We start from the raw sequence: 25,410 nt of genomic DNA on the forward strand, positions 1-25,410 counted from the left end.
AAAAATCTTTAAGAGATGACATGTGCAGCCCTACCAGCATTTGCCATGGTGGCCTAAACATTTTTATTTGGTCTTAAATTGTAGTTCAACATTTATTTCCTGTTACTTCTGGACCATGACGGTTGGCCAGCCTTCAACGTTTAACTGAGTGGAATATGTTGAATATGTTGAACCAAAATGTTGGCTATATGTTAAGGAGTTTTCAGTAGGTTGTGACAGTGCACTGCAACATATTTGATTTCATTCATTTTGGTCTAATTTATTTTTATTTATCATATTAATAATATATGTTTAGTATGGTTTTGGAAGTGTGCTCCAACATATTTGTTGATCTTGTTTATTGGTAAAATATTATTTGTTTTAAAGTTCAATAAATGGTCAATGAATAATCGTCAAAATAATCGTGATATCAATTATTGACCCAAATAATCGTGATTATGATTTTTGCCATAATCGCACAGCCCTAGTTAGAGCACAAATATTATTTAAGAGCACAGCAGAGGTTTCCTAAAATAGTTATCATTCACTATTTGTTAAGTGAGTTACACACAGGCAGAGTATTTCTGATTTACAGCAAGAACATTGCAAGTCAAGTTTGCAACTAATACAAATATTTCTAGTTTATGAAAACAGAGAATGAGGGTTTTAAAATACACCTAAATATAAAAAAACACTTTCTTACAATTGCACATGTACTACTTGCAAGTCTATTTATTAAAAAAAGTCAAATTTCTTGTCAATTCATTCATTTATTGTTGATCTTTCAAACAAATGTATTTCATAGCTATACACATATTTGTTTGTATCATTATATGTTATAATTACTTGAGTTCTTCCCCCAAGTTTTCAGTTACTGATAATTGAAAGTGAAAGTGAAATTAGTTTGATGTGGTCACAGCAGTGTGTGGGTAGCAATCTAGTGATAGTAGTGGTATTGACCAACATTGTTGCCCCAGTGTAACAAGCAATCAAAAATAAAGGAAAATACAATGAAATATAAAATGTTTTTGCTTTCCTTGTGTTAAAATGACACATTGAGTGACGTTGGCGCCATTTAACGATCAGTATCAATACGTTATAATTGTTAATACCAGTTTGATAGTTTTCAGTAGAGTTAAAGAACCGTCAGTAGTGGAATAATTAAGTATGCAGATGTAGGAATACTCTGTTACAACTAAAAGGCATGTATTCCAAATGTTACTCAAGTAAAAGTATAAAAGTATTAGCATCAAAAATATACCATAATAATAGAACCAAAACTGAAAGTGCACATTAGCCCATTACAGAATCATATCTATTATATGTTTTTATTACAATTACTGATGCATTAATGTGTTTGAACAGCTGGTGAAAACTCAGCTGGTTTTATTTACTTTATGCTGCAGAGTAGTTTGTAAGGGTTACTCCAGGTGTAAACAATGTATTTTAAGGGTTGTATATGATTCACATCATTAATCCAAATGTGCAAAGTAACTAAAGGTATTCAATAGATATAGTGGAGTATAAGTACAAGATTTACCTTTGAATTGTAGTGGGGGAAAAGTAGAAAGTAGCAACATAGATGAAATACTCAAGTAGAGTACTAGTCCCTCGAAAATTGTACACGTAGGCTACTACAGTACTCGGGTAAATGTACTTACTTAACACCACTGCATTTACCTAGTAATAATTCAATCTTAATTGTGCTAGCTGACACGGAATAAATGCCACCAAAGAGCAGTCTGACCGTTATCATGGCATATATTGAAACATATCAATAAACATAGACCGTGGCGTGAGCTCTTTAACGTTACCTATATATTATATATAGTATATATTCTTAGCTATATCTGCAGTGGTGCAGTTCACGCCACAGTTTGTCAACATTAAAACCAAGTAAATCCTACTTACTGTACTGAGCGGGACACCGCGGTCTCCTTGTGCCGCCATATTTTGGTAAACACGGATGTTACCGGATCGGTAGGGCGTTGTTTGTTTGGCACGCACTATTACAAACTGTGATGGGGTAATTTCATAGACTGTATATATAAAGTAATTTCAGGGTAATTTGAGCTCGTGAACGTGAGCCTCATTCAGATTCTGAGAGCGGTATATCATGGTATATTCTTGGTATTCCGGTATGGGTGCCCTGAGCAACCAAAAAGGGCGAACGGCGAACATATCAAATAAAAGCGACATTATTATTATTATTATAATTATTAAACAGTTGAATATGTGACATAATCAAATTCCTCGATAAAAACATTTAATTAGAGATACAGTAAAAGTAGGCTACCTTAAGTTAAACAGTTTAACTACTTGTCAAATCGAGATACAGTCGACAAGCGAGGGAACGCCCACAAAACGTCACATCCGGTTCGCGCTGAGGGGGAAAACAAACCGGCTTCTACAATGCCCAGGAGCTGCTGTGTGCCCTTTTGTACAACTAACAAGCTTACAAATCCAAATCTAATATTTTATATTTTACCCAACGGGAGCACAGAGCCCAGGAGAAGAACCCGGTGGCTTCAAGCGATCCGTCGGGAGGATGAGTTTGGCCACCTGTGGGATCCAAAATCCAAACATGTGTACGTCTGTAGTCAGCACTTCATTACAGGTATGACAACGTTATTCACACAATAACAGTGTTAAATTGTTTCGTAGTTAACATGAATGTTCAATTACTAGTTTTAAGAGAAGTTAACTAACTACTACGTTATGCAGGCTACCTTACTTGAGTATACAAAAACACAGCTATGCTAACAACACTGGTGGTATCTTCCGAGCTTTCTGCAGTTAAAATGTATTTCACCCCCTTCTATCCCCTTCTCATTTCGTTTGTGAACTGTCTTGCCCCAGGCTTAAAAAACGAGGACATAGCCCACCCAGACTACACACCCTCGCTGTTCCCACATAAAAAGACAAAGTCTCCCAGGTCAGTACTTCAGAGGCTGGAGAGAAGGAGGAAGCGTGAGGGTGTTCAGTCTGCCCAACCAGAATCCCCAACATCAGAGGGCCCAGCACCAGAAGCCCCGGCACCAGAATCCCCAACATCAGAAGCTCCCATACCTCTTCAGGAGTTAGAGAGTAAACAACTTTATGAAGAATTGTATAATTTAAGAAGAGAAAGAGATGAGGCCATGAAGGAGCGAGCTGAAGCCATCAGAGAATTGGAGACGTTGAACATTTCGGTAAACACTGTGAGAGAAAATGACACTAAATGTAGAGTCATGACAGGCCTGTCATGGACAGTATTTGACACTCTTCATCAGTACCTGGTACAGTTTGTTAAGTCACAGAAAACATCCAAGATGTCAACACAAGACCAGCTCTTTATTACTCTGGTGAAACTACGGCAGAACCCCTCAACCGATATGATGTGTGGAATATTTGACCTGGCACATAGCACTTTCCTGGATGTATTCTCCCGATGGTTGGATTTGATGTACGCCAACATTTCACCTACTCAAAATACAAAAACTGGACAACAGTGAAGTATTTCATTGCATGTCACCCATCTGGCTCAATCACATATCTCTCCAAAGGCTGGGGAGGGAGGGCTTCAGATGTGCATATTGTAAGGAACTCAGACTTCTTATCTCAGAAGTTCCACCATGCAGGAGATCAGGTAACAATTGAACTGTTTTTTTCTTCTAATTTAAGTATTATTTGTGAATTTATTATTTACCCATAGTTACCATTTTTGAGTTGCTGTTGAAGTAAAGTAGTGTTTTTAAGTATTTGTTATGTTTATTTCAGATTTTAGCCGACAGGGGCTTCACTTTGAAGGATGACTTTGCTGTTCTGGGTGCACAGCTCATCACACCGTCTTTCACGAGGGGCCGAAAACAACTGTCAGCCGAAGATGTTGCAAATTCTCGTGTGACTTCGAACATCAGAATTCACATTGGTAAGTATAGAGTCAGCAGTCAGATTCATACAGTATGTACATTTTAATGTTTTTGGTATTCAGAGTGTGCTGCATCATCAAATCACTGTTGCTACTTGCCGCTGACGTGGTTCACGGTACAGTACAGATCCGGGTTAACAAGTGCTGAGACGTTATTCAATTAATCACATCAACGAGTACATGTGTAATCCCTACTTTGTAGGGTGTCTTCAGATAACATTTTATTTTAAAAACATGTTATTCTATATTTAAATACATTGAACTGTTGTTCACATTTAGTGCAATATCAAGAGAACAGGATAACAGGAAGTAAACAGGGATCTTTCTTCACTTTAACATGAAAAAGAAACACTAATGATAGGACACAATGCACTGACGATATGATATAACGGTCAACTGTGCTACTCCTGTGAAACTCGAACATAACAATGTAGATAAACAGCATTTTAACAACAAATATGTGATCTGCCTCTGATGCCTGACGCTCTGCCTCTGATGCCTGACGCTCTGCCTCTGATGCCTGACGCTCTGCCTCTGATGCCTGTCACCCTGCCTCTGATGCCTGACGCTCTGCCTCTGATGCCTGACGCTCTGCCTCTGATGCCTGACGCTCTGCCTCTGATGCCTGACACTCTGCCTCTGATGCCTGACGCTCTGCCTCTGATGCCTGACGCTCTGCCTCTGATGCCTGACACTCTGCCTCTGATGCCTGTCACTCTGTCTCTGATGCCTGACACTCTGTCTCTGATGCCTGACGCTCTGCCTCTGATGCCTGACACTCTGCCTCTGATGCCTGACACTCTGCCTCTGATGCCTGTCACTCTGTCTCTGATGCCTGTCACTCTGCCTCTGATGCCTGATGCTCTGCCTCTGATGCCTGACGCTCTGCCTCTGATGCCTGACGCTCTGCCTCTGATGCCTGACGCTCTGCCTCTGATGCCTGATGCTCTGCCTCTGATGCCTGTCACCCTGCCTCTGATGCCTGACGCTCTGCCTCTGATGCCTGACGCTCTGCCTCTGATGCCTGTCACCCTGCCTCTGATGCCTGTCACCCTGCCTCCTGACGCTCTGCCTCTGATGCCTGACGCTCTGCCTCTGATGCCTGTCACCCTGCCTCTGATGCCTGTCACCCTGCCTCTGATGCCTGTCGCTCTGCCTCTGATGCCTGACGCTCTGCCTCTGATGCCTGTCACTCTGTCTCTGATGCCTGTCACTCTGTCTCTGATGCCTGACGCTCTGCCTCTGATGCCTGACGCTCTGCCTCTGATGCCTGACGCTCTGCCTCTGATGCCTGTCACCCTGCCTCTGATGCCTGTCGCTCTGCCTCTGATGCCTGACGCTCTGCCTCTGATGCCTGTCACCCTGCCTCTGATGCCTGTCACCCTGCCTCTGATGCCTGACGCTCTGCCTCTGATGCCTGACGCTCTGCCTCTGATGCCTGACGCTCTGCCTCTGATGCCTGACGCTCTGCCTCTGATGCCTGACGCTCTGCCTCTGATGCCTGTCACCCTGCCTCTGATGCCTGTCGCTCTGCCTCTGATGCCTGACGCTCTGCCTCTGATGCCTGACGCTCTGCCTCTGATGCCTGACGCTCTGCCTCTGATGCCTGTCCACCCTGCCTCTGATGCCTGTCAACCCTGCCTCTGATGCCTGACGCTCTGCCTCTGATGCCTGACGCTCTGCCTCTGATGCCTGACGCTCTGCCTCTGATGCCTGACGCTCTGCCTCTGATGCCTGTCAACCCTGCCTCTGATGCCTGTCACTCTGGCCTCTGATGCCTGACGCTCTGCCTCTGATGCCTGACGCTGATGCCTGACGCTCTGCCTCTGATGCCTGACGCTCTGCCTCTGATGCCTGTCGCTCTGCCTCTGATGCCTGACGCTCTGCCTCTGATGCCTGTCACTCTGTCTCTGATGCCTGACGCTCTGCCTCTGATGCCTGACGCTCTGCCTCTGATGCCTGACACTCTGCCTCTGATGCCTGTCACCCTGCCTCTGATGCCTGACGCTCTGCCTCTGATGCCTGACACTCTGCCTCTGATGCCTGTCACCCTGCCTCTGATGCCTGACGCTCTGCCTCTGATGCCTGACGCTCTGCCTCTGATGCCTGACGCTCTGCCTCTGATGCCTGTCGCTCTGCCTCTGATGCCTGACGCTCTGCCTCTGTTGCCTGATGGGTCACTCCCTGTGCTGCTTTCGACTGGACTGTGTTCTGCCTACTTAGCAGAAACATATACAGTGCTTATCATAAATGAGTACACCCCCTTTGAAAAGAACACAAGAACAATTTGATCAACAATATCAACAATTATTATCTGATTAGTATCAAAGTCACAAGTATAGACAAACACAATTTGCTTATCTTACTAAAGTAAATCAGGGCATACAATACAGTATATTTCAAACCATGCAGGCCTGGGTTGTAAATACAAACTGCCCCTAACTAGTATAAAATGCTGTGGTTTTTTTCATATCACAGCGATGTTACTGAGATGAATTACATTGCAACATCAGTTTCCTCCAATATTGTACAGCCCATTATTCATTCTATTTGTAGCCTATGTGTTTTCATGTTGTAAATAAATGTATAGGCTTTGTGATATTTGATTTTGTACATATAGTCAAGTAGTCTATGTTGATACTGAATGAAATAGCTATAATATGCTTCAAAATGAATTGGTATAAATAAATATGTAACTCTGTCACAGTGACTTATTTGTTGCCATTTTTACACTGATAGGAAATTCAACCACCTACCTGTGCATCGTTCAGCTCCCGAAGTTTGTGTAGTATGTGTTGTGACCAAAATGTTTGCATCACATTAATGGCACCACTGATGAAGTCCTCATCTCTTTGTACTCTGAATATCAGGCAGTTCTAGTTCTTTAGGCGTGTGTGTGTAAATCCTTGCTTGATATAACGTACCGAGTCGTCAATAACCAATATATGCAGCTCATGATGACTATTGTGCAATAACAACCATTGTGTGATGAACAAATGCACTAAAACGTGCTAATTTCCTTGTCAGACATAGAAATTATGTGAGGTTTAATTCATCAGTTAACGTGATTTTGCCTCTTACCGGGTGATTCAACCAGGTATCAGAAGATATCAGGGAATGAAACTTCAGGCCATTCAGTCGGATCATTCGTCCACTCTTTAATAAGATATGGACAAGAATCCGATCCTATTAAATTAATTTGTTTAAGGTATCTATCCCTGTCAATGGGCTGCAATGAATCAATGTATGACATGTTTGTTTAACATTTAAAATCCGCTCGCTTACAGTGCTCCGGGCGAGGGGGAAATGATTGTTTTCCCCCTCGAAATGCCCCGCCCCCAACTGTGACGCGACGCCGACTGTATGTCATCAGTAATACCATGTAGGCCTATGTTGTTCATAATATTTAATGTTACATGTAATATGATCACATCTGGTTTGACATTTTCCAAAATAGAACTACAAATGACACTTTACAGACTAAACAGTCACTACAATAACATGTTGAGGAGGTCCATCATCTCACCACTCATGACAGCTTCCAGCTCATAACAGTCCAGTGAAAAGAAGTGATTTGGTTATTATCTGGAATGTTTTTTTTTCATAATATATATTACAAAAGCCAACACCATCAACGAGGAACCATTTTGTTTCCAAATTGGCACTAATTATTTATGTCAGTACTAGTACTCCGCCAAGTGATAGAAGGGAATGGTGCTGGCACTGGATGGATTTGTGCAGAATATGCTACTTAGTATTGACATTTCTTAACTAGACAGATTGTTGGTTAGAAATAGGTAAGTTCTGCTCTGCTTAGTGTGCATTACTCATTCATATACATTTTTTTGTTACAGTTGCATATTAAGTTATCATGCCTAAGACAATGATTTTTTAAGCAGTTTTGTAAAACTGGATTATTCCCATCTTTTATAAGGTCATGGCAGCTGATTAAGCAACTTAGTGTCCATATTTTTGCAGCAGCGTCCTCAAGCTCCTCCAGAGGGATTTCAAGGACGTTGTTTCCACATGTCCTCATTTAGACAAAGCCATAAGGTGTGCTGATGACTGTGCAGTGATTTGACATTGGACACAATGTTTAACCTGTTGCTAAATGGTTACTAAATATAAGGCAGAAGGGGTCAGTGTTCAGCATCTTGAGCACGGACACTGCAACATGTGGGCAGAGGGAATCAGGGAACAAAACATCAATTCAGTTTTGAGTCTGTCAGCAATTTCTCTCCAACACAAAAAAGCAACTTTCCTTGTAAAGTGAAAACACAGTGTTTAAACTTAATATTTAATGTATTGAGTCTTCTTTCTGTTAATTCAGAACTTGACATGGTCCTTTAAACATCCAAAATAAATTACATTAGCATTCATCATTGCGGGAAAAAAACACAACAGGCAGTTGTATAACTATCCATCCAACAACTACAAAGAAATGCTGATTTCCCTTGAACTCCAAACATGGCAAGCATGTATTTTAGCACGGTACACCCAATCATAATTCAAAGGGTTTTCATGGTGTACACAAATCACATTCAGTAACTTACTCATAACTCTCAACATGAATCTTCGCTAAAGGTTTGTAAGGTCTAATAGTGACATATCCAATGAAGATCAGAGAGAAAGTACATCTAAAACAGCAGCCATACAGTTATATACAGTACATTACATTCTCAGAGTCAGATAGACATTTAGTAAAGGAAACATTCACATTAACAATGCTTAATGAGGTTTTCACAGGGAATCTGCTTTTTGGCATCAAACAAAAAATATTGACTAGAACTATAGTTATTATTATGTGCATGCATTATAATAACAATGTCCTTTTTTGAAGTTGGTTTACATTAAGACTATTTTTACATTATATATCTAAAACCATATAAAACAAAGAGTAGACACTGACACAATATTAATATGTGAATATTTGCAATTAGGATGGTACTGGTCCTTGAGAAAGATAGAAGCATTACAATGTGAGAGCACCTCAGAGGTACACCTATGTATGTGGAGAGAGATAGAAAGATACGACATTTAAAAAGCAGAATTCCAAAATATTTCCTTTTTTTGTAGTTCACACTACAACGTTATCACCGACTGCCTATTTTAGTAATGTCCCTCTTATGGCTGCAGGTTAAAGAGCTTAAGAAAAGGACTTAGTCTATGAAAGCTTCATGCTTCAGCTCTAACTCTCCACGGAGTCCAGGAACTCTTCTTCAATTATGTACTCCAGCCTCTTTAGGACCGTGTCTGCATTAGATGGTGGGTAGTCTGCTGCTGGGAAGTGCGGCATAGAGGGGCTGCAGGGGGACGAGCCCTGGAAGGAGCAGCAAAGGGTGCGGAAGAAAGGCACCAGCTGGGTGATGGAGGACAGGGAGCGCTGAGTCAGCAGAGGGAACTCCAAATGCTCTGTGGACGATTCCTCACTCAGCCCATTCAGTGTCTGAAATAACAAGAATGAGATGTGGTCATGTCACAAAACCTGAATTAATGGGAGTTTTGGACTTTGTATGTTCTTTTTCAGGTGAAGTTTATAATTGACAATGAGATATTCATCTGTTGCATTGTGCCACCTCAAGGTCACATGACTGTACAACAACAGTATGACCACTTGATACACATGGCTAAACAGTGGAATGTTTAATTGCAGGTTCAACAAAAACAGCTTTATTAACACACATCTGTTATTACAGAGACAATGTTGCACACACCTTTGTGCTTTTTAAGCCATATACGTTTGCTTACCCCATATCGCTGCTGTATCCCTTCCAGTACTCTGACAACATGAGGACTCTGAGTGCATTCCAGTTCTCCTTCTATCAGCGCCGTCTCTGGGCCGCCGTAGCGGTTCACATCCACTTCAGGGACAAATGCCCAACGATACCTGTCCAGGGAACAGATAGTTACACAGAAAAGGTAAGACGCAGTAAAAACAAATCATGTGTATGAAGTCCACATAGCTTCTTCAAAGTCTTTTTGTTCTGAATTGGGCTCTTACATCTGAAAGAGAGGCATCCTCTCTGGAGGAAAAGCCAAGGAGGTGTCCAGAAACTTGCAGGATGACAAGTACATATCCAACTCTGCCTGGGAGAAATTGAAAGGTCCATTCTTGTCAACGGCTCCCCGCACTACTTTAGTCTGCCTGGGTGGTACACAAGAAAAGTATTGTGAATATGAGAGAGAGCATCATTAAAATGTGAATAAAATATTCAACTCACTTTGAGATGTCTTTCTCTAACTGCAGAGCTTTCTCCAGACGTGCAAATACGCGAATCTGAAAGAAAAAGTTGAAAAATAGGATTCCATTAAAGATGATTTAAAAAAAAAAACACATTTACAGTATTGGTGTTTAAAGCCAGGCTCTTAGAAGGTGGGGTCGTACCAGTTCTGTGACCATGATTGGCCAAAGAGATGTGAGGTGCTGGGACGAAATCCGCAATAGGAGAACACGAAACATCAGGAACATCTGGGCGGTAACGTTAGGGCTAGGGTTCATACGCAAAGCCTCAGTGAGACGCTCTGAAAAGAAAGGGAGGGAAGTATTATAAAGGTTAAAGAAAACGTCCACTGCCGATCAATCTCTTGATTTAACATAATTACTTAGAAATCTACATAAATGTCCAGTAACACACCTTGAATGAGAGGCAGATACAGATGATACTGGTCCAGCTCTCCACTGCACATGGCAAACGCCTGGCGCTTCAGCAGCATGGGTTTCTGGTCTACATTGGTAAACAGTTTCAAAGAGCTACTCTGCATGCCTACGACACAAATAAATACAGGTCAGTAGTATTAACATGTGTATGTGTATAATGACAATAAAAGGCTTTAACTTTAACTTTATTGAGAACACCGTATGTGTCCAAATGAGATTAAGCACCTGATAAGAGAGTGATTTATGACCCTCATAAACCTTAGTCCCGCCTCCAAATCCCTTTGATGTGGCCCCTGTCACTCTGACCTTTGACCCTCTTATCTTGTATGACTTGTGTGTTTATTGTTTTAATCCTCATAAAAGGATGTTGCGCAATAGGGGGGTGATAAGACTTTACATATCTGTCCTTTAACTCTTTTATGACTTGTATGTTTTATTGTTTTATTGCCCCTCATAAAGGATGTTGCACAATAGGGGGGTGATAAGACTTTATTACCCCTTTGATGTGAAACCTGTTAGAGTGTCTTAGTAGGTCATTATTTGTCAATGATAAAACCAGATATAGTTAATGATGATAGTATGACTTGTTTAGCTGTTGTATAGCCCCTCATAAGGATATTGCTCAATAAGGGGGTGATAAGACTATAGGGCCTTTGATGTGGCACCTGTTGTAGTATCCCCCTAGTAAGCTATTATAGTCATTGATGATAGTATGACTTGTTTCGGTCACCTGTGGTGGTTGTATGGCCCTCTATAAGGTAGTGTTCTTTAATAGTGGGTTAATATTACTTATTGACTCTTTTGTGGTAATATAAGGTTATATGACATTTTATTGTTTAATTACTTTATTAATGTGAGGGAATAATTCTGTCTTTACTCCTAGATATTTAACCTTATTGCCTGTTGATGTTAATAACCAACCAATATTCTGTTATCTCCTTAAAGGAATGTGCTCCAGCACTTAAGGGTCAGTTTTATGGCCTGATGGGGGGGTTTACGACTTTGAGAACGCTGGCTTTCTAAGCTCCACAGATGTGAGAGACATCTCCTGTGTCTCCAGATGTTTACGCCTCCCCCAATATGCTCATTAACTCTCTGTAAACTAGTTAAAAGGTCTATCGAGAGATAGGCTGTGCAGAATTGACATGACAACCCACCCGTGCAGTCAGAACCTTTTGCTGCTGTGACTTGTGATATGAATTCTCCGGCCGTTATACTTGTAATAAACATCATTGTTTGACATCAAAGCTCCAACTCTCCTCGTGTCTGCTGCAAAATGGAAACTTTGTTGATTATCTATTCCAACTGGCCACTGGATTCAGATAATTAATATAAGTTGAAGTTCAATTACAGTTTTAAATATAGTTTAACATTCTTTATTAAACTGTTTCAAATTATTTCTCGTATCAACCAATTAGTCTCCATAGACATTACTAAAATTAGTTGTTAAACTACTGACAGGTTTTCTGAAACCGAGCTTATGAACAACAGAGTAAAGGTCGCTGGTTAAGCCAGGATCAATATATTTGTTGAGGTTTTTATTGTGTGCATAATAAATGGATTAAATTAATTGAGCAATTTTTTAAGGAGTATAATGTTGCAATCTCTTTAAGATCAGTAATTGCAGTTCGAAGACAGATGTTGTTTCCCAACAGCCTCTCCTTCACAGGCCCACACTTTAAATCATGAGACTTCCAAATCCTAACAGACAGAGATCAGTATCACTTTGTGTTGCAAGCCAAATCCCTGAAATGGTTCTACTCAAGCCCAATTTAAATACCATAAAGAGAATATTAACCCAGCTCGAGCTAAATGTCAAATGTTTTTAATTAATGTACAAGTGTTTTGATTTCTTCAAAAAAATTCCAGTCTAGTTTCCTTCGAGTTCAGTCTAAGCTACAAATTGTTTCTCATAAACATTCTCACTGCTGTCCCAAATGTTTTAAACCTTGGGCAGACAAGCTGTTCTCCCACACACACACACACACACACACACACACACACACACACACACACACACACACACACACACACACACACACACACCACACACACACACACACACACACACACACACACACACACACACACACACACACACACACACACACACACACACACACACACACACACACAACACACACACACACACACACACTTTGGATGTGTCTTCGCCTTATCCACATTGTAAATTGTTGCCTTCTTTAGAGTTATTAGTAATTCAAGATTAATTATTAAATTAACTGTGGTACATAAGATAAAATAACTAAAACTTTGACTTGATATTTTTGATCACAACATTAGACCTGTCCTCTAATCTCTACTAGAATAAGATAAGTTTGGGTGTTTTCACACTCCTGTAATGTACCTAATCTTGTTATCCTTTTCATTACAAAGCTGGGAAAATGGTGTATTGCTTAGATTCTGATCCATGCAAGTCCAATTTTGACTGACTTTAGTTCTAATGTTAATGTTAATTTGATTTCAACCCATAAGTAATTATTTAAATTAACTCAATATTTTACATGATGATGGATTAGTGTTCCACATTTTTCCCACTAATTTGTTTTATGATTAGGCCAAAGGTAAAGAGAGACATTGATGACCTTGTGTCCCTTTGTTAGTACGTGGTTCCATTTTGTCTATGGCCTTGGACGGCTTCACTAAAAGTCACTCAGTTCTTGTTGTGGAAATAATTATCATCATCAATTATCATGCCAATTTGTAACATACAGGACAAACCTCGATGTCTGTTTACCTTCTTTAAGGACACAGGCGGCTTAGCCAATAATGTTATTGTTCCCATTCTGTGACCGGTCAATACTGGGATACAGATGGTCTGTGTTGTGGGTACACTGGGACACTTCCTTCTCTGTATTTGTGGACTCCAAGGTAAAATCTTCGAGGTCATAAGTGTCCGAGGCAAGTAGCTCTGTGTTCCCACACTGTTTAGGCTATCTCCTCAAATATGTTGTTTACTCTCTGCGAAACCAGTTAGATGGGCTGGCAAGAGAGAGGCTCTCCAGAATTGACGTGGCAACTCTACCGTGAAGTCAGAACCTCTGACTCTTGGACTTGTGATGTGAATCCTCCGGCCGTTAACTCCAAATAAACCATCATGTGTTTGACATCAAAGCTACTGCTCTTCCCGTGTCTCCTTCCTGAGTCGGTGACTCCCACTGCATAGCTACACAGAAGTTTCCATTACAGTTCTACCCTGCTACAGTCTGGCTGAGTGCAGTCACAGAGATGCTATGGCTGCTCTACATGACATTAATGGTCTGGTCCGAGAATGGACACCATTTCCTGCTCCCAGAGAGAATGACGCTCCTCAAACTGAACATTATACAGCCGTTGATACTGTCTCACATGGGTCTGCTCCCCCCCACCGAGCCATGAACTGAAAGCTTGACATCTGCTTTGAACACTTGGAAGCCTCCCTGTCACACCAGCACCAACCCTTGGGTCAGTCAGATGAGACTAACGGCTTCACTTAGGGCATTTGGGTCAGACACATGACTCTCGTTACCGCAGAGTGGGTTGTTTGTTTTTTTGAGGCTATTCATACTGCTATGCAGAGGATGCCTGTAAGTTGGCAAGCTGTTAAAAGCCCCTACTATTTTTATAATAGGCCTAATGTCAGGGGCTTCTTACTGTCTAATTCTGCATGTATTCACATTATATGGACAATGTTTCCACCTGGAAAAACTAGAGGCTGACCGGTACTCGGGCTACAATACAACCATTCTGTTCTGCTCTGACGATTCAATTGATGGATTCTACATCAAGACAATTAGCTTTTATTGTTTCCAATGATAACATCAATTTAAGTGGAGGAATGCAAATCTGTTTTCAAATGTAAGGTTTTGAGTTTGTTTGACATTTCTCAGTAATGGCACCCTCAAACACCCACTAGCATTCATGCTATGCCTTCAGTAGTTACTCAGATGTTAAGGGGATGACGCTTTTCCTCCCAAATCTGATATGCTTTGTTTTTCAACAAAGGTATACATTTCCTGCATAATATATGTTTCTCACAAAAAAAAATTGTAAGCTGCACACAGGTGATACTGAGTCTTCTCGGTTGATAGATTGTAAACTATACCATGCTTAAATAGACTCCTAAGTTATTGTTTCATACGTGACATATGTGACATATGTGGGATGTGGAAAAGAGGAAAGACACAGATGAGAAATTGTGATGAGAGAGGGATGTGGAAGAGAGGAAAGACACAGATGAGAAAGTGAGACAAGAGAGAGATGGGGAAGTGAGAGAAGACGGAGATGGGGAAGTGAGGAAAGAGGGAGATGAGGATGAGAGAGAGATGAGGAAGAGAGAGACAGATGGGAAAGTGAGAAGAGAGAGGGATGGGGAAGTGAGAGAAGAAAGAGATGGGGAAGTGAGAAAAGAGAGAGATGAGGAATAGACGCCTAAATTATTATTACATATGTGACATATGTAAGAAAAAGGAGGGGAGAGTCAATTATATTGAGTAATTGATTTCATATTGGAACATTTATTTCTCAAACCTACGTTTTATGGAAGAAGAAATGTATTTCTGATAAACTAATCTTTTATCAAAAGGTAAATGGTGAATTAATATAACATTTAGAATAATTGAGAAGGGGTTATATCCACAGGGACTAGCTCACCTTTAACTTACAATCAGTGGCGTTTTCTCCCGGAGGCCAAGGGAAGCCAGGCTTCCCTTGTTTTTTCGGATTGTAGTTATAATTTAAATAAATAAATAAAAACACTTTGTTTTGTTTCGATAATTCTCCTTTGCTGTGTGTTGCTGCCGGCCCGTCTCTCCCCCATTCTCATTGAGTATTTTACAAAGAGTGAAACAAACAGCGCCCCTCTAGATGTTATGGTGAAACAGTAGATTGCACTCACTGTTGCGAGAGGAGGCCAGCCGAATCTGGCTTCCCTTGGTGAAAAAAAATTGAGGGATTGACCAATCAGATGAGGCTCACGTGATGCCCCTGCCAACCTGTGATTGGTCAGGGCCATGCCAAGGGAAGCCAGAGGCGGCTGGCTTCCCTTGCCTCACAATCCAATCAAATCGCATCAATTTAGTGTTACAGTGACACATCCTAAAATCCGGAAGTAAGCTGCGCTCGGTTTCCCTCATGTTTCCCTCGACAAAAAAGCAATGGGATTTCTCCATAGGATTTAGGAAAATAGCTCGAAATAAGGTCAGTGGAAAACGAACCTGTTAGATAAATGCAAGTTTTGTAATTTCGAATCATAAATCTAATCGATAGAAGATAGATAGCGTCACTGCATCATCATGTGTCCCCTCTTCTCCATGTCTCTTCTACATCAACATGTGTCCCCTCTTCTTCATGTCTCTTCTCCATCAACATGTGTCCCCTCTTCTTCATGTCTCTTCTCCATCAACATGTGTCCCCTCTTCTTCATGTCTCTTCTCCATCAGTATTAAAGTAACATGTTATAGCAGAAAATTGTAGATTAGCGCAAATGGTCTTTTCTTCCACTTGACTTGTTAATAATCAGAAGGTGGTTTTTTGGCTATTTGTGAGTAGGTAAGGTACAGTACAACCTGTGATTTCTGCCTTGAGTAAAATAAATATACCCGTTGAAAAGTATTTTTCAGAGTGTCATTTTGGGCTTTCAAGGGCAGAACTCAGTAGGTTGTCTGGAAGAGTTTTCTGTATGATCTGGAAGCTTAAATTAATAAGAGGAGGAAATATTATGTCAATTCTTGGACCTTCTCAAATATAACATACTTTAATTACAGTTTCCAGATATTTGAAGAAGCCATGGGATGATGTGAGTCACAAAGTTAGAAGACAATGGTCCTTCTGATTTATCAATAGATGTATTCATGATTAAGTGAGCTGACTTCGGGGTGGAAGGAAGTTCAAAGAAGGCCTGAGGGTATAAGAACAGTTAACCTTTGTTAGTTAGCTAATCCTATGGATGTCATAAAACAAGGACGTTTAAAACCTATACAAGCATAGCTTTCAGCTTTGTGTGATAAGCTACATGATAAGATGTGTGTTAATTCTGTCAAAGAGTCCTCTGTCTGTAAGATTATACTACTCCAAATCATTGTTGGGGGACTGCCTGAGGGCAGAGGGACACACACACACACACACACACACACGAGATGGAGCAACAGATGGAATCAACAACTGCTGACTCATTGCCTAGGGTCCCGCCCAGAAGTGAAACTGGCCAATGGAGAACTGCCAACTCACTAGCTAGCTCGCCCAGAAGTGAAATCGCCAATAACAAATAGCTAGGGAGGAGCAACCAACATAATTCCTCCCACAGAATTTGTATGTAAGCTGTAACATTCTTACATTCGGGGCTCTTTTCCTGACTGGCTGTCGTGGTACGTATATCACACGGTGGTAGGAATTGAGCCCGGAGCACTCTGTATTTGGTACTATTGCAGAGTGCTCTGTATTGTGTATTGTTATTTTCTACCATTAAAACAGATTATTGTTTAACTTTTATCCTGGTGTTTTGAGTTCCTTCTTTTGTAAATTTGACTAGCTCATCAGTCATCAAGGGACGCGCGGAGCAGAGGTGAACCGCCATTGGGTGATGCTCCAACACTTGATGATGTTTTTATTTTATTTTTCGGCGTACGAGATTGTATTTTTTCCACATCTTATTTTATCACACTTTTTTCATATTTTCAACATAATTTTATTTTGTCTTTTTTCATATATAAATATATGAAACATCCCAAACTAAGGGATGTGTTGTGTCTAGTGTATGAGGGTCATAAATAACTCTCTTATCAGGTAGTTAATGTTAACATGTAATCTCTTTGCGCCTATACTACTGGCCTTACGGTAGTCTAGGTTGCCCTCTTGAGACTGTGAAACGCATGCGCAGTTACGGCCCGTCCACACAGCGGCGTGCGTTGAAGCTTCCAACGCTTCTGCCCATTCACTTTGAATGGGGTGACGTCACTTTTAGCCGAACTGCATTTTGGGAAGCGACGTGGAGCGTTGCTGGCGTAGCTGGCGTCAAAAGTTGAGCAATGTTCAACTTTTGACGCTTCGACGGAGGCGTCAGCCAATGAAATCCCGTTTATTCAAATCTGCCAGTACAATCGCTAGCCAATCAAACCGCGTGTATGCTGGGAGAGACTACGCAGGTCATTTCCTCATATTCAAAAAAATTGAGGGAAAATTCATTATAGCGGTAGTGAATCACCCGGTGCTGTATGATCAGTCTCTGTTGATCTACCGGGATACAAACCGGAGGAGCGAGGCATGGAGGGAGGTGGCAGAGACAGTGGGTGAAACTGGTAGGTTTTCGCCTGTTTGGGGATTTTATATCCAGTTTACTTCGTTTTAACATTGCTATTGCTTTGTATGTCGGGGGCGGGAGATTCATGTGATTGGTTGTTGGTCGTGTTGCTCGCAAAAAATCCCCAAGCTTCAGATACGCCTACCTCCAAGCGTCAACGCACGCTGCTGTGTGGACGCTCCGTTAGTCTGTGTCGACCTGGAGCATGAGGTCCACTGTTCGTTAAAGATCAAATGCAAAGCTTCCAAATATGCTACATTTTTATAGAAATGTTGTTTTTAAGACTGCCTGTATTTTTTATTTTATTTAAATCGAGATAATACACCCAAAAAAAAGCTTTTTATTGATCCAAAACTCGACCCAAAGCCGTCTGAATTTCTGACATGTCATTCCCAGCAGCCTCCGCGCGCGTGACGTAATAGTGGCCAAACAGTCTCTGGACCAAATATCCCGACTCGGCAGTCTCGGTCACATGTTTTTCGAAAAGAAAACTGAATTAACATGGGTTATTGTTGAGCTTTTTGTTGTACGAACGGTGCGGGATCTGGGAGAGTTTTACATGCATTTGCCAAAGACCAAATCATCCGCCAAAAATTGATTTTTTTAGTGAATCGTGTTGGATGGCAACCGACAAAATGGAGCAAGTTGTGTTCTGACCACTTCGCGTGTGATGCATAGGACGTTGATCCTGCTATCATGAAGTCTGTTGGTGGAGAAGCATTAATAGCACGTCGGAGGCTGAAACCCGGAGCCGTCCCCTCCATATTTCAGCACAAGAAACCACTGAAAGAACGAAAGAGCCGGGCGATGCAGAAACGCCAAAGAATTGAGGTAAACAACTTTTGATTAGATTTCAAAGCGCACGGAGCACAGCAGATAACGCAGATAACGGAATTGCAGTTTTATTGCTTATAGAGGTGGGCACCGTTAGATTCTGTGTCTTTACGATCATAAACAATGTGTTGGATGTGGAGCTAGGATAAGTAATAAGGGCGCTAGGAGTGATAGGTTAGCATTTTTCGCTCGGGGCTAATTCACTGTTAGCATTGTAGTTTATCTGCAGCTCATTCATCGCTCCTCCACTCATAACGGAAAATGTCGAACGTCCTACAGTCGGTGATGCAGACTTCTTCTCCCATCTCTTCCTTCACTTTCCCATAGTTGTGGCAGCACTTGTTTTCTCGGCTTGTAGGCATGGTCTGGCAGTTTCCACATCTACACCAATTCTCAGCACCCTCGGCCTCTTCCTCAGATGGCGAACTTGAATCATCGCCATCAGCACTTTCATCGGTGATATCAGGTGACGTTTCCTTGTATTTCCTCTTCGACATCAGAGGCTCGTATAGATATGGTTGGATGTCGACAACATACTCCAGATATTGGGTGGCCTCCAACTCAGAATCAGACATGATAGACGAAACTAAGTTGTACTATCGGCGGAAGCCGCTGTGAGCCGCTGCGAGCATTTTTCGCTCGGGGCTAATTCAGAGGCTCACTCAGAGCGCCTGGACTTTATTTTTCTAAACCTCTCTAAAAAGGTCAAATTTCACTTGTTTTGCATCAATCTTGATACAGGGTACTTATTATATGTTATAGTTTGGATTCCTAAAGCTTTTAGTCTATAGTCTACTCAGAATCAGACATGATAACGAAACTAAGTTGTACTATCGGCGGAAGCAGCTGTGAGTGATAAGCCAAGGTTTGTTTGTTTGGCCACTGTGACGTCACGCGACGCCATCTTGCGGAGGAGCGGCTGAGCAAATAAATCGTCGGACTTGGTGTTGGGGGTTGAACAAAATAAATATTGCGCATTGCCAGACGCATATTATCTCCGATTTTAATACTGCAATATCTTAGATAGTGTTGTAGCTATATGATTACGATTTTACTGGCAATTATAAAAAAACCTTTGCATTTGATCTTTAATGGCTCTGTATTGGTGTTATGCACGTTGATTGAATAAACCAAGTTAACAGAAGATAAACGTTGTGTTTATTTGTAGTAGACTAACATTGGTAGCAGAGGATGGTTAGCAGAAGATGGCTACTGCTAACTACAAAGTTCCACCGAAGTTCGACGAATCCCGACCATACGAGTGTTGGAAAAATGAAATCGCCATTTGGAAGCTGGTTACTGAACTTGATAAGAAGAAACAAGCCCTCGCCGTTGTCCTGGGGCTGGAAGGAAGGGCAAGGGACATCGCCATGGAAATACCCGCTTTGGATTTGAACAACAACAATGGTATGGACACACTGCTAGCAAAACTAGATGGCATGTTTCTCAAAGAAGAGAGAGACCGCGCATACGATGCTTACTCTTTTTTTATCAAAAAGGAGAGCTCCGTGTCCATGGCGGACTATGTGATTGACTTTGAACAGCGATACAACCGAATGAAAAAGTACGACATGACTCTTCCTGACGCCGTGCTAGCTTTTAAACTTTTGGACACGGCTTGATACGAGAAAAATAGACAAATGGCGCTGACTGCGTGTACAGATTTAACGTTTGCTGCAATGAAGTCTGCGCTGAAGAGGATCTTTGGGGGGAGAGTGCAAGGCGGCACATCAAACGGAATACACGTTAACGATGAAGCGTTATTCACAGAGCAACACTCACAAGGAAGATTCAGACGTCCAACAACGCAGCAGTTTGGACAAGTTGGACAACAAAGGCAACCGTCACAGGGTACATGTACCCAGTCTATGGTACCAACCCACTGGATAGGTTCGGTAAGAGATCAAAATGTGCTATATGTCAGAGCACGTTCCATTGGGCTAAAGACTGTCCTCACAAGAGTAGCGAACAAGTAAAGCTAACTGAAGATCGAACAAAGGTAGAGGAATGTGACATTACACTGTTTACTAAAGCCTCACTGTCTGAATCAGAGGTATTCCTAACTGAGTCTTTAGGGACGGCTATCATTGACACTGCATGTGTCACCCGCACAGTGTGTGGAGAAAAATGGTTGGACAGCTTCGTCGCTGATCTCAGTCAAAGTCAAGTGAACCAGATTGTGAAAAGTGAAACTCCAAGCTCCAGACCATTCCGTTTTGGAGATGGAAATATAGTGCATTCCTCCAGAATACTGAAACTGCCTGCCAAAATAGGACAGACAAAATGTCGAATGGAAACTGAAGTAGTCAAAGCTGATATCCCACTACTTCGGAGTAAGACTTCACTGAAAAGGGCAGGAACCATCTTGGACATGGAGAATGATAGAGCTGTGATGTTTAAACAGCATATCCCTCTTGAACTCACCAGTTCAGGACACTACTGTATAGATATCAGAGACAAGGACACAGGAATGAATCAAATTGAAATTAAAGATGTGGTCAGAATGAAGATGAGGTCCTTAGTCACAGAAAATATGACCTCAAATGAGAAACACAAAGCTCTCCTGAAACTACACAAACAGTTTGGTCACGCCTCCGCAGAAAGACTACAGCGACTCCTCCGCAGTTCGGGAAATAAAGACAAAGATTGTGACACTATTTTACAACAAATAGTACAGGAATGTGACATATGCCAGAGATACAGCAAGACCAAGCCGAAGCCTGCTGTGGGCTTGCCTCTGGCTTCAGAGTACAATGAAACGGTGGCAGTGGACCTGCACGAGTTGGAACCAAGTTTATGGTACCTCCACATCATTGACCAATTTACACGTTTCAGAGCTGGAAGCATTGTGAAAACAAAGAACTCCTCTGTGATGGTGAACTCTTTCCTTCATACATGGATCAGCGTCCACGGCCCACCACGGAGACTTTACAGTGACAATGGAGGATAATTCAACAATGCAGAGTTCCGTGACATAGCAGAGAACTTTAACATTGAGACAAAAACCACGGCAGGATACAGCCCCTGGAGCAATGGGCTACTGGAGAGACACAATCAGACCCTCACCGACATCATCCAGAAGGTCAGACGGGAAAATGGATGTGACTGGCAAACAGCCCTAGACTGGGCTCTCATGGCTAAGAACAGTATGCGCAATGTGCACGGCTACAGTCCTCATCAACTGGTGTTTGGCCAGAACCCCAACCTTCCTTCTGTACTGGTTGATAAACCACCTGCGCTAGAAGGTACCACTATGAGTGCTAGAGTAGGAGAGCACATTTCAGCCTTGCATGCCTCTAGAAAAGCATTTACTGAAGCAGAGTGCTCAGAAAGGATAAGACGAGCACTACGTAAGCAGCTCAGACCCACAGATGAGAAATATGAGATGGGTGACAAGGTGTATTACAAACGAGCTGAATGCACTGAGTGGAAAGGACCAGGGATAGTTATTGGTCAGGATGGGGCTGTTGTTTTTGTGAGGCATGGTGGTTGCCTAGTGAGAGTGCATCACTCTAGGCTTTCCAAGGTGAACACAAAGGTTAATGAAGAGCAAATGGTACAAAATGATGCTGACACAGAAGCAGGAAGTGAGCAAGGTATAAACAATGCAACTGGTAGTTTAGACAGTGAGCAAAATACAGAGAATGAACAACAATTCGGTGACAGGGAAGCCAATACAAGTGAAGCGATCGATCCTCCAAACACTTTGAGTAGCGTAACACAAACTGAAATGGCGCATAGGCCTAATGCCCATAATAATCCTGCCCCTTCTGCAGGTGTGAGTTTAAAAACAGGACAGACTGTAACATATATGAACAGAGGTGACAATACTCTACTTAAAGCAAGAGTCTTAGGGAGATCAGGCAAGGCTACAGGGAAATATAAAACCTGGTATAACATGCAACATCTAGAGAATGATGGTAGTGATGGGCAAAAGGAATCAATTGATATCTCACAGGTTGATAATCTCAACATTGAAACAGAAGACAGAGAAGCTGATGTACTTGTAACCAAAGACATCTCATTTGATACAGCTAAACAGGAAGAAATAAAGAACTGGCACAATAATAATGTATTTAGGAAGTTGAAGATGCAGGGCAGAAATGCATTTCCACCAGATGGGTTTGTAGTCTTAAAGACACTCCCAAGGGTATAGTGCCTAAAGCCCGACTGGTTGCCAGAGGTTTTGAAGAGCTGAATATTCAAGAGTTACCGAAAGAAAGATTCCCCCACAGATTCACTTAGACTTATGTTATCAGTGATATGTCAAAACCAGTGGGAAGTCCATTCTATGGACATCAAATCTGCATTCTTGCAGGGTATGGAGCTATCCAGGGATATTTATATCCGCCCCCCTCTAGAGGCAGGATGTCAACATGTTGTATGGAAACTAAAGAAATGTGTATATGGTCTTGCAGATGCATCACTATATTGGTACAACAAAGTGAAGGAAATCATGCTGAGTATTGGTGGTAGAGTGTCACAGGTGGATCCGGCAGTCTTTTACTGGTTGGATGAGCAATGTAAGGTCACTGGGGTGCTTGCGTGTCATGTAGATGATTTTCTTTGGGCAGGCTCATCAAACTTTTCATCCAATGTGATCCCCCAACTGCAGTCTGCATTCAAGGTTGGGCGTGAGGAGCATGAAAAGTTCTCCTATGTAGGAATGGATTTGGTAACTGTTAACGGTGAAGTTCAGGTACATCAACAAAGTTATATCGAGAACCTGGAGCCTATTCCCATACAAGCAAGTCGGGCCACACAGAGAAATGAACCCCTCAACGAAACAGAGAGAGCAGTTACGATCAAAAATAGGACAGATCCTATGGGTTGCTAAACAGACAAGACCTGATGTAATGTTTGATTCATGTTGTTTGGCTTCTAATATAAAAGGGGCAACAGTACAGTCTGTTCATGATGCTAATAAGATAATCCGTAAGCTAAAGTCTGAAAAGGTGACACTCATATTTCAACATCTGGGAAACAGTGATGCTTTGAACTTGATAGTTTTCAGTGATGCTTCATTTGGAAACCTCCCAGACGGAGGTACACAGGGAGGTATTTTTATAACACTTATGGGAGAAGAGGGAAGTTTTCCCCCCTCTGTTGGCATTCAAAGAAAATCAGACGAGTGGTTCGCAGTACCCTTGCAGGGGAAACTCTTGCCATGTCAGATGGGGTAGACAATTCTAGTGTGGCTAGAAAAACTAGCCACACTATTTTCTGAGCTCACTACTGGAAATGCTGGACTGAATAAACCCCCTGTACTCTGTGTGACTGATAACCACTCTCTGTTCGATGCGCTCAAGTCCACAAAACAAGTCACAGAGAAGAGACTCAGGTTGGAAATCAGTAGCATTAAGGAGCTCATACAGAGCAAGAGGATCAAGCAGGTGCGTTGGTCAGACACAAAATCTCAGCTCGCTGACTGTCACAAAAAAAGGAGCTTCGGTTCTTGTGCTCTTAAAAGCACTCAGTGAAGGACAATGGGATCTGGGTTAAAGTGTCTGTTGAAATGGAACATTGAAAACACCTTTGTTTATGTATTTGTTTCTTAAATGTTTCCCTAATTTATGTTGACTACTCAGGGAATTTTAAATGTTTTGTTTTAAGTCACTGTATGATTGTTTTATGATTCATGCAATGTAAAGTTGTTTTTGTTTTGTTTATTTCTTTAAAAAGATAGAATGAGATTGTTAACATGTAATCTCTTTGCGCCTATACTACTGGCCTTACGGTAGTCTAGGTTGCCCTCTTGAGACTGAAACGCATGCGCAGTTAGTCTGTGTCGACCTGGAGCATGAGGTCCACTGTTCGTTAATGGCTCTGTATTGGTGTTATGCACGTTGATTGAATAAACCAAGTTAACAGAAGATAAACGTCGTGTTTATTTGTAGTAGACTAACAGTTAATCTCATTTGGACACATACGGTGTTCTTAATAGTACTCAGGTCATCAAAAATGTCTCTTCAATTTGAATTAAAACACCAAATCCAGAAAAACATTTTGAAAACTTTTGAAAGGTTTAACTCTCGTCTCTTTTTTATGAACTGCTATTTTTAACATTCTTCATTAACTCTCCATCCCTAAATATCTGTTCTCTGACATATCTGTAGCAATGCTTCTCCATTATCGCCATTTTATGATCTAGGAGGTGTAAAGAGTAACAAATTCCCTTTATCTTTACCGCACCACACACATTCCCTACAGGCTGTACTTACTCATCAGATCTTTAAACATGGTCTTCTCATGAGTCAGCAGATGGTCAGTAATGGATTTCCAACTTTAGAGAAAACAAGGAGGAAGACATTAGACATAGGTAATCCCCAATTCATTCATGTAATACAATTAAATAAATTTTAGACTAATGACGTTTCATATTTACTTGAAATTAGTAATTTAGCATTCCAACACATCACAAAAAATTCACCTTAAGAAATCTTACTTGTCCAAAAACAAAATAACCAACTAATAGGCTAAGAGAGGGCAGCGGGTAAATAAGATGTTAACCTGGGAGCACAGGAAGCGTCCATGGTGAAGAAGAGGGGATCCATGAAGAGCTCAAAGACCTCCTTTTTCCAGGCCCTTTTGGTATAGGCATACCCACTCAGACTGCTCAGCAGCTGGGCTCCTGCTTCGAAGCTGGGCATGTTGTAGGCACTAGAGGAGAGAAAGGTAAGTAAGAAGATGTCTACAGAGACCACACAGACCAAATCTGTTAGCATTGAGAGC

At 41.6% G+C, this 25,410-nt stretch overlaps 2 protein-coding genes across 6 annotated transcripts in view; one reads left to right on the plus strand and one right to left on the minus strand.

Moving 5' to 3' along the window:
• Positions 1-2,342: 2,342 nt before the first annotated feature.
• Positions 2,343-25,218, plus strand: LOC117544299. Of its 2 annotated transcripts, XM_034213221.1 has the most exons (5): positions 2,343-2,596; positions 2,839-3,607; positions 3,739-3,889; positions 9,665-9,808; positions 19,847-25,218. In XM_034213221.1, the coding sequence occupies exon 5, from the start codon at positions 20,534-20,536 to the stop codon at positions 21,626-21,628; it is 1,095 nt and encodes a 364-aa protein (XP_034069112.1). In that variant the 5' UTR covers positions 2,343-2,596; positions 2,839-3,607; positions 3,739-3,889; positions 9,665-9,808; positions 19,847-20,533; the 3' UTR covers positions 21,629-25,218. The 2 variants fall into 2 exon arrangements, with proteins under 2 accessions (XP_034069112.1, XP_034069113.1); XM_034213222.1 differs by lacking the exons at positions 2,343-2,596; positions 2,839-3,607; positions 3,739-3,889 and having other exon boundaries at positions 9,625-9,808.
• dop1b (DOP1 leucine zipper like protein B) overlaps positions 8,147-25,410 on the minus strand; it is a 42,596-nt gene continuing 25,332 nt past the window's right edge. For 3 of the 4 annotated variants that reach the window (XM_034213218.1, XM_034213219.1, XM_034213216.1), the window contains 8 exons: positions 25,189-25,338; positions 24,900-24,961; positions 10,525-10,653; positions 10,275-10,411; positions 10,111-10,166; positions 9,891-10,034; positions 9,638-9,776; positions 9,078-9,335 (listed from right to left, as the gene is read on the minus strand). In XM_034213218.1, coding sequence (XP_034069109.1) covers positions 9,078-9,335; positions 9,638-9,776; positions 9,891-10,034; positions 10,111-10,166; positions 10,275-10,411; positions 10,525-10,653; positions 24,900-24,961; positions 25,189-25,338 — 1,075 coding nt within the window. Of the gene's footprint in view, positions 9,336-9,637; positions 9,777-9,890; positions 10,035-10,110; positions 10,167-10,274; positions 10,412-10,524; positions 10,654-24,899; positions 24,962-25,188; positions 25,339-25,410 lie in introns of all 4 variants that reach the window. The other variant, XM_034213217.1, reaches the window with a different exon arrangement.

This window comes from Gymnodraco acuticeps, unplaced genomic scaffold, assembly GCF_902827175.1.
Source record: "Gymnodraco acuticeps unplaced genomic scaffold, fGymAcu1.1, whole genome shotgun sequence".
Classification (NCBI taxonomy): Eukaryota; Metazoa; Chordata; class Actinopteri; order Perciformes; family Bathydraconidae; genus Gymnodraco; species Gymnodraco acuticeps.

What these genes read in the sequence shown, in the direction of transcription:
- LOC117544299 (XM_034213221.1), top strand. Translation starts at nt 20,534, where the DNA reads ATGTACCCAGTCTATGGTACCAACCCACTGGATAGGTTCGGTAAGAGA.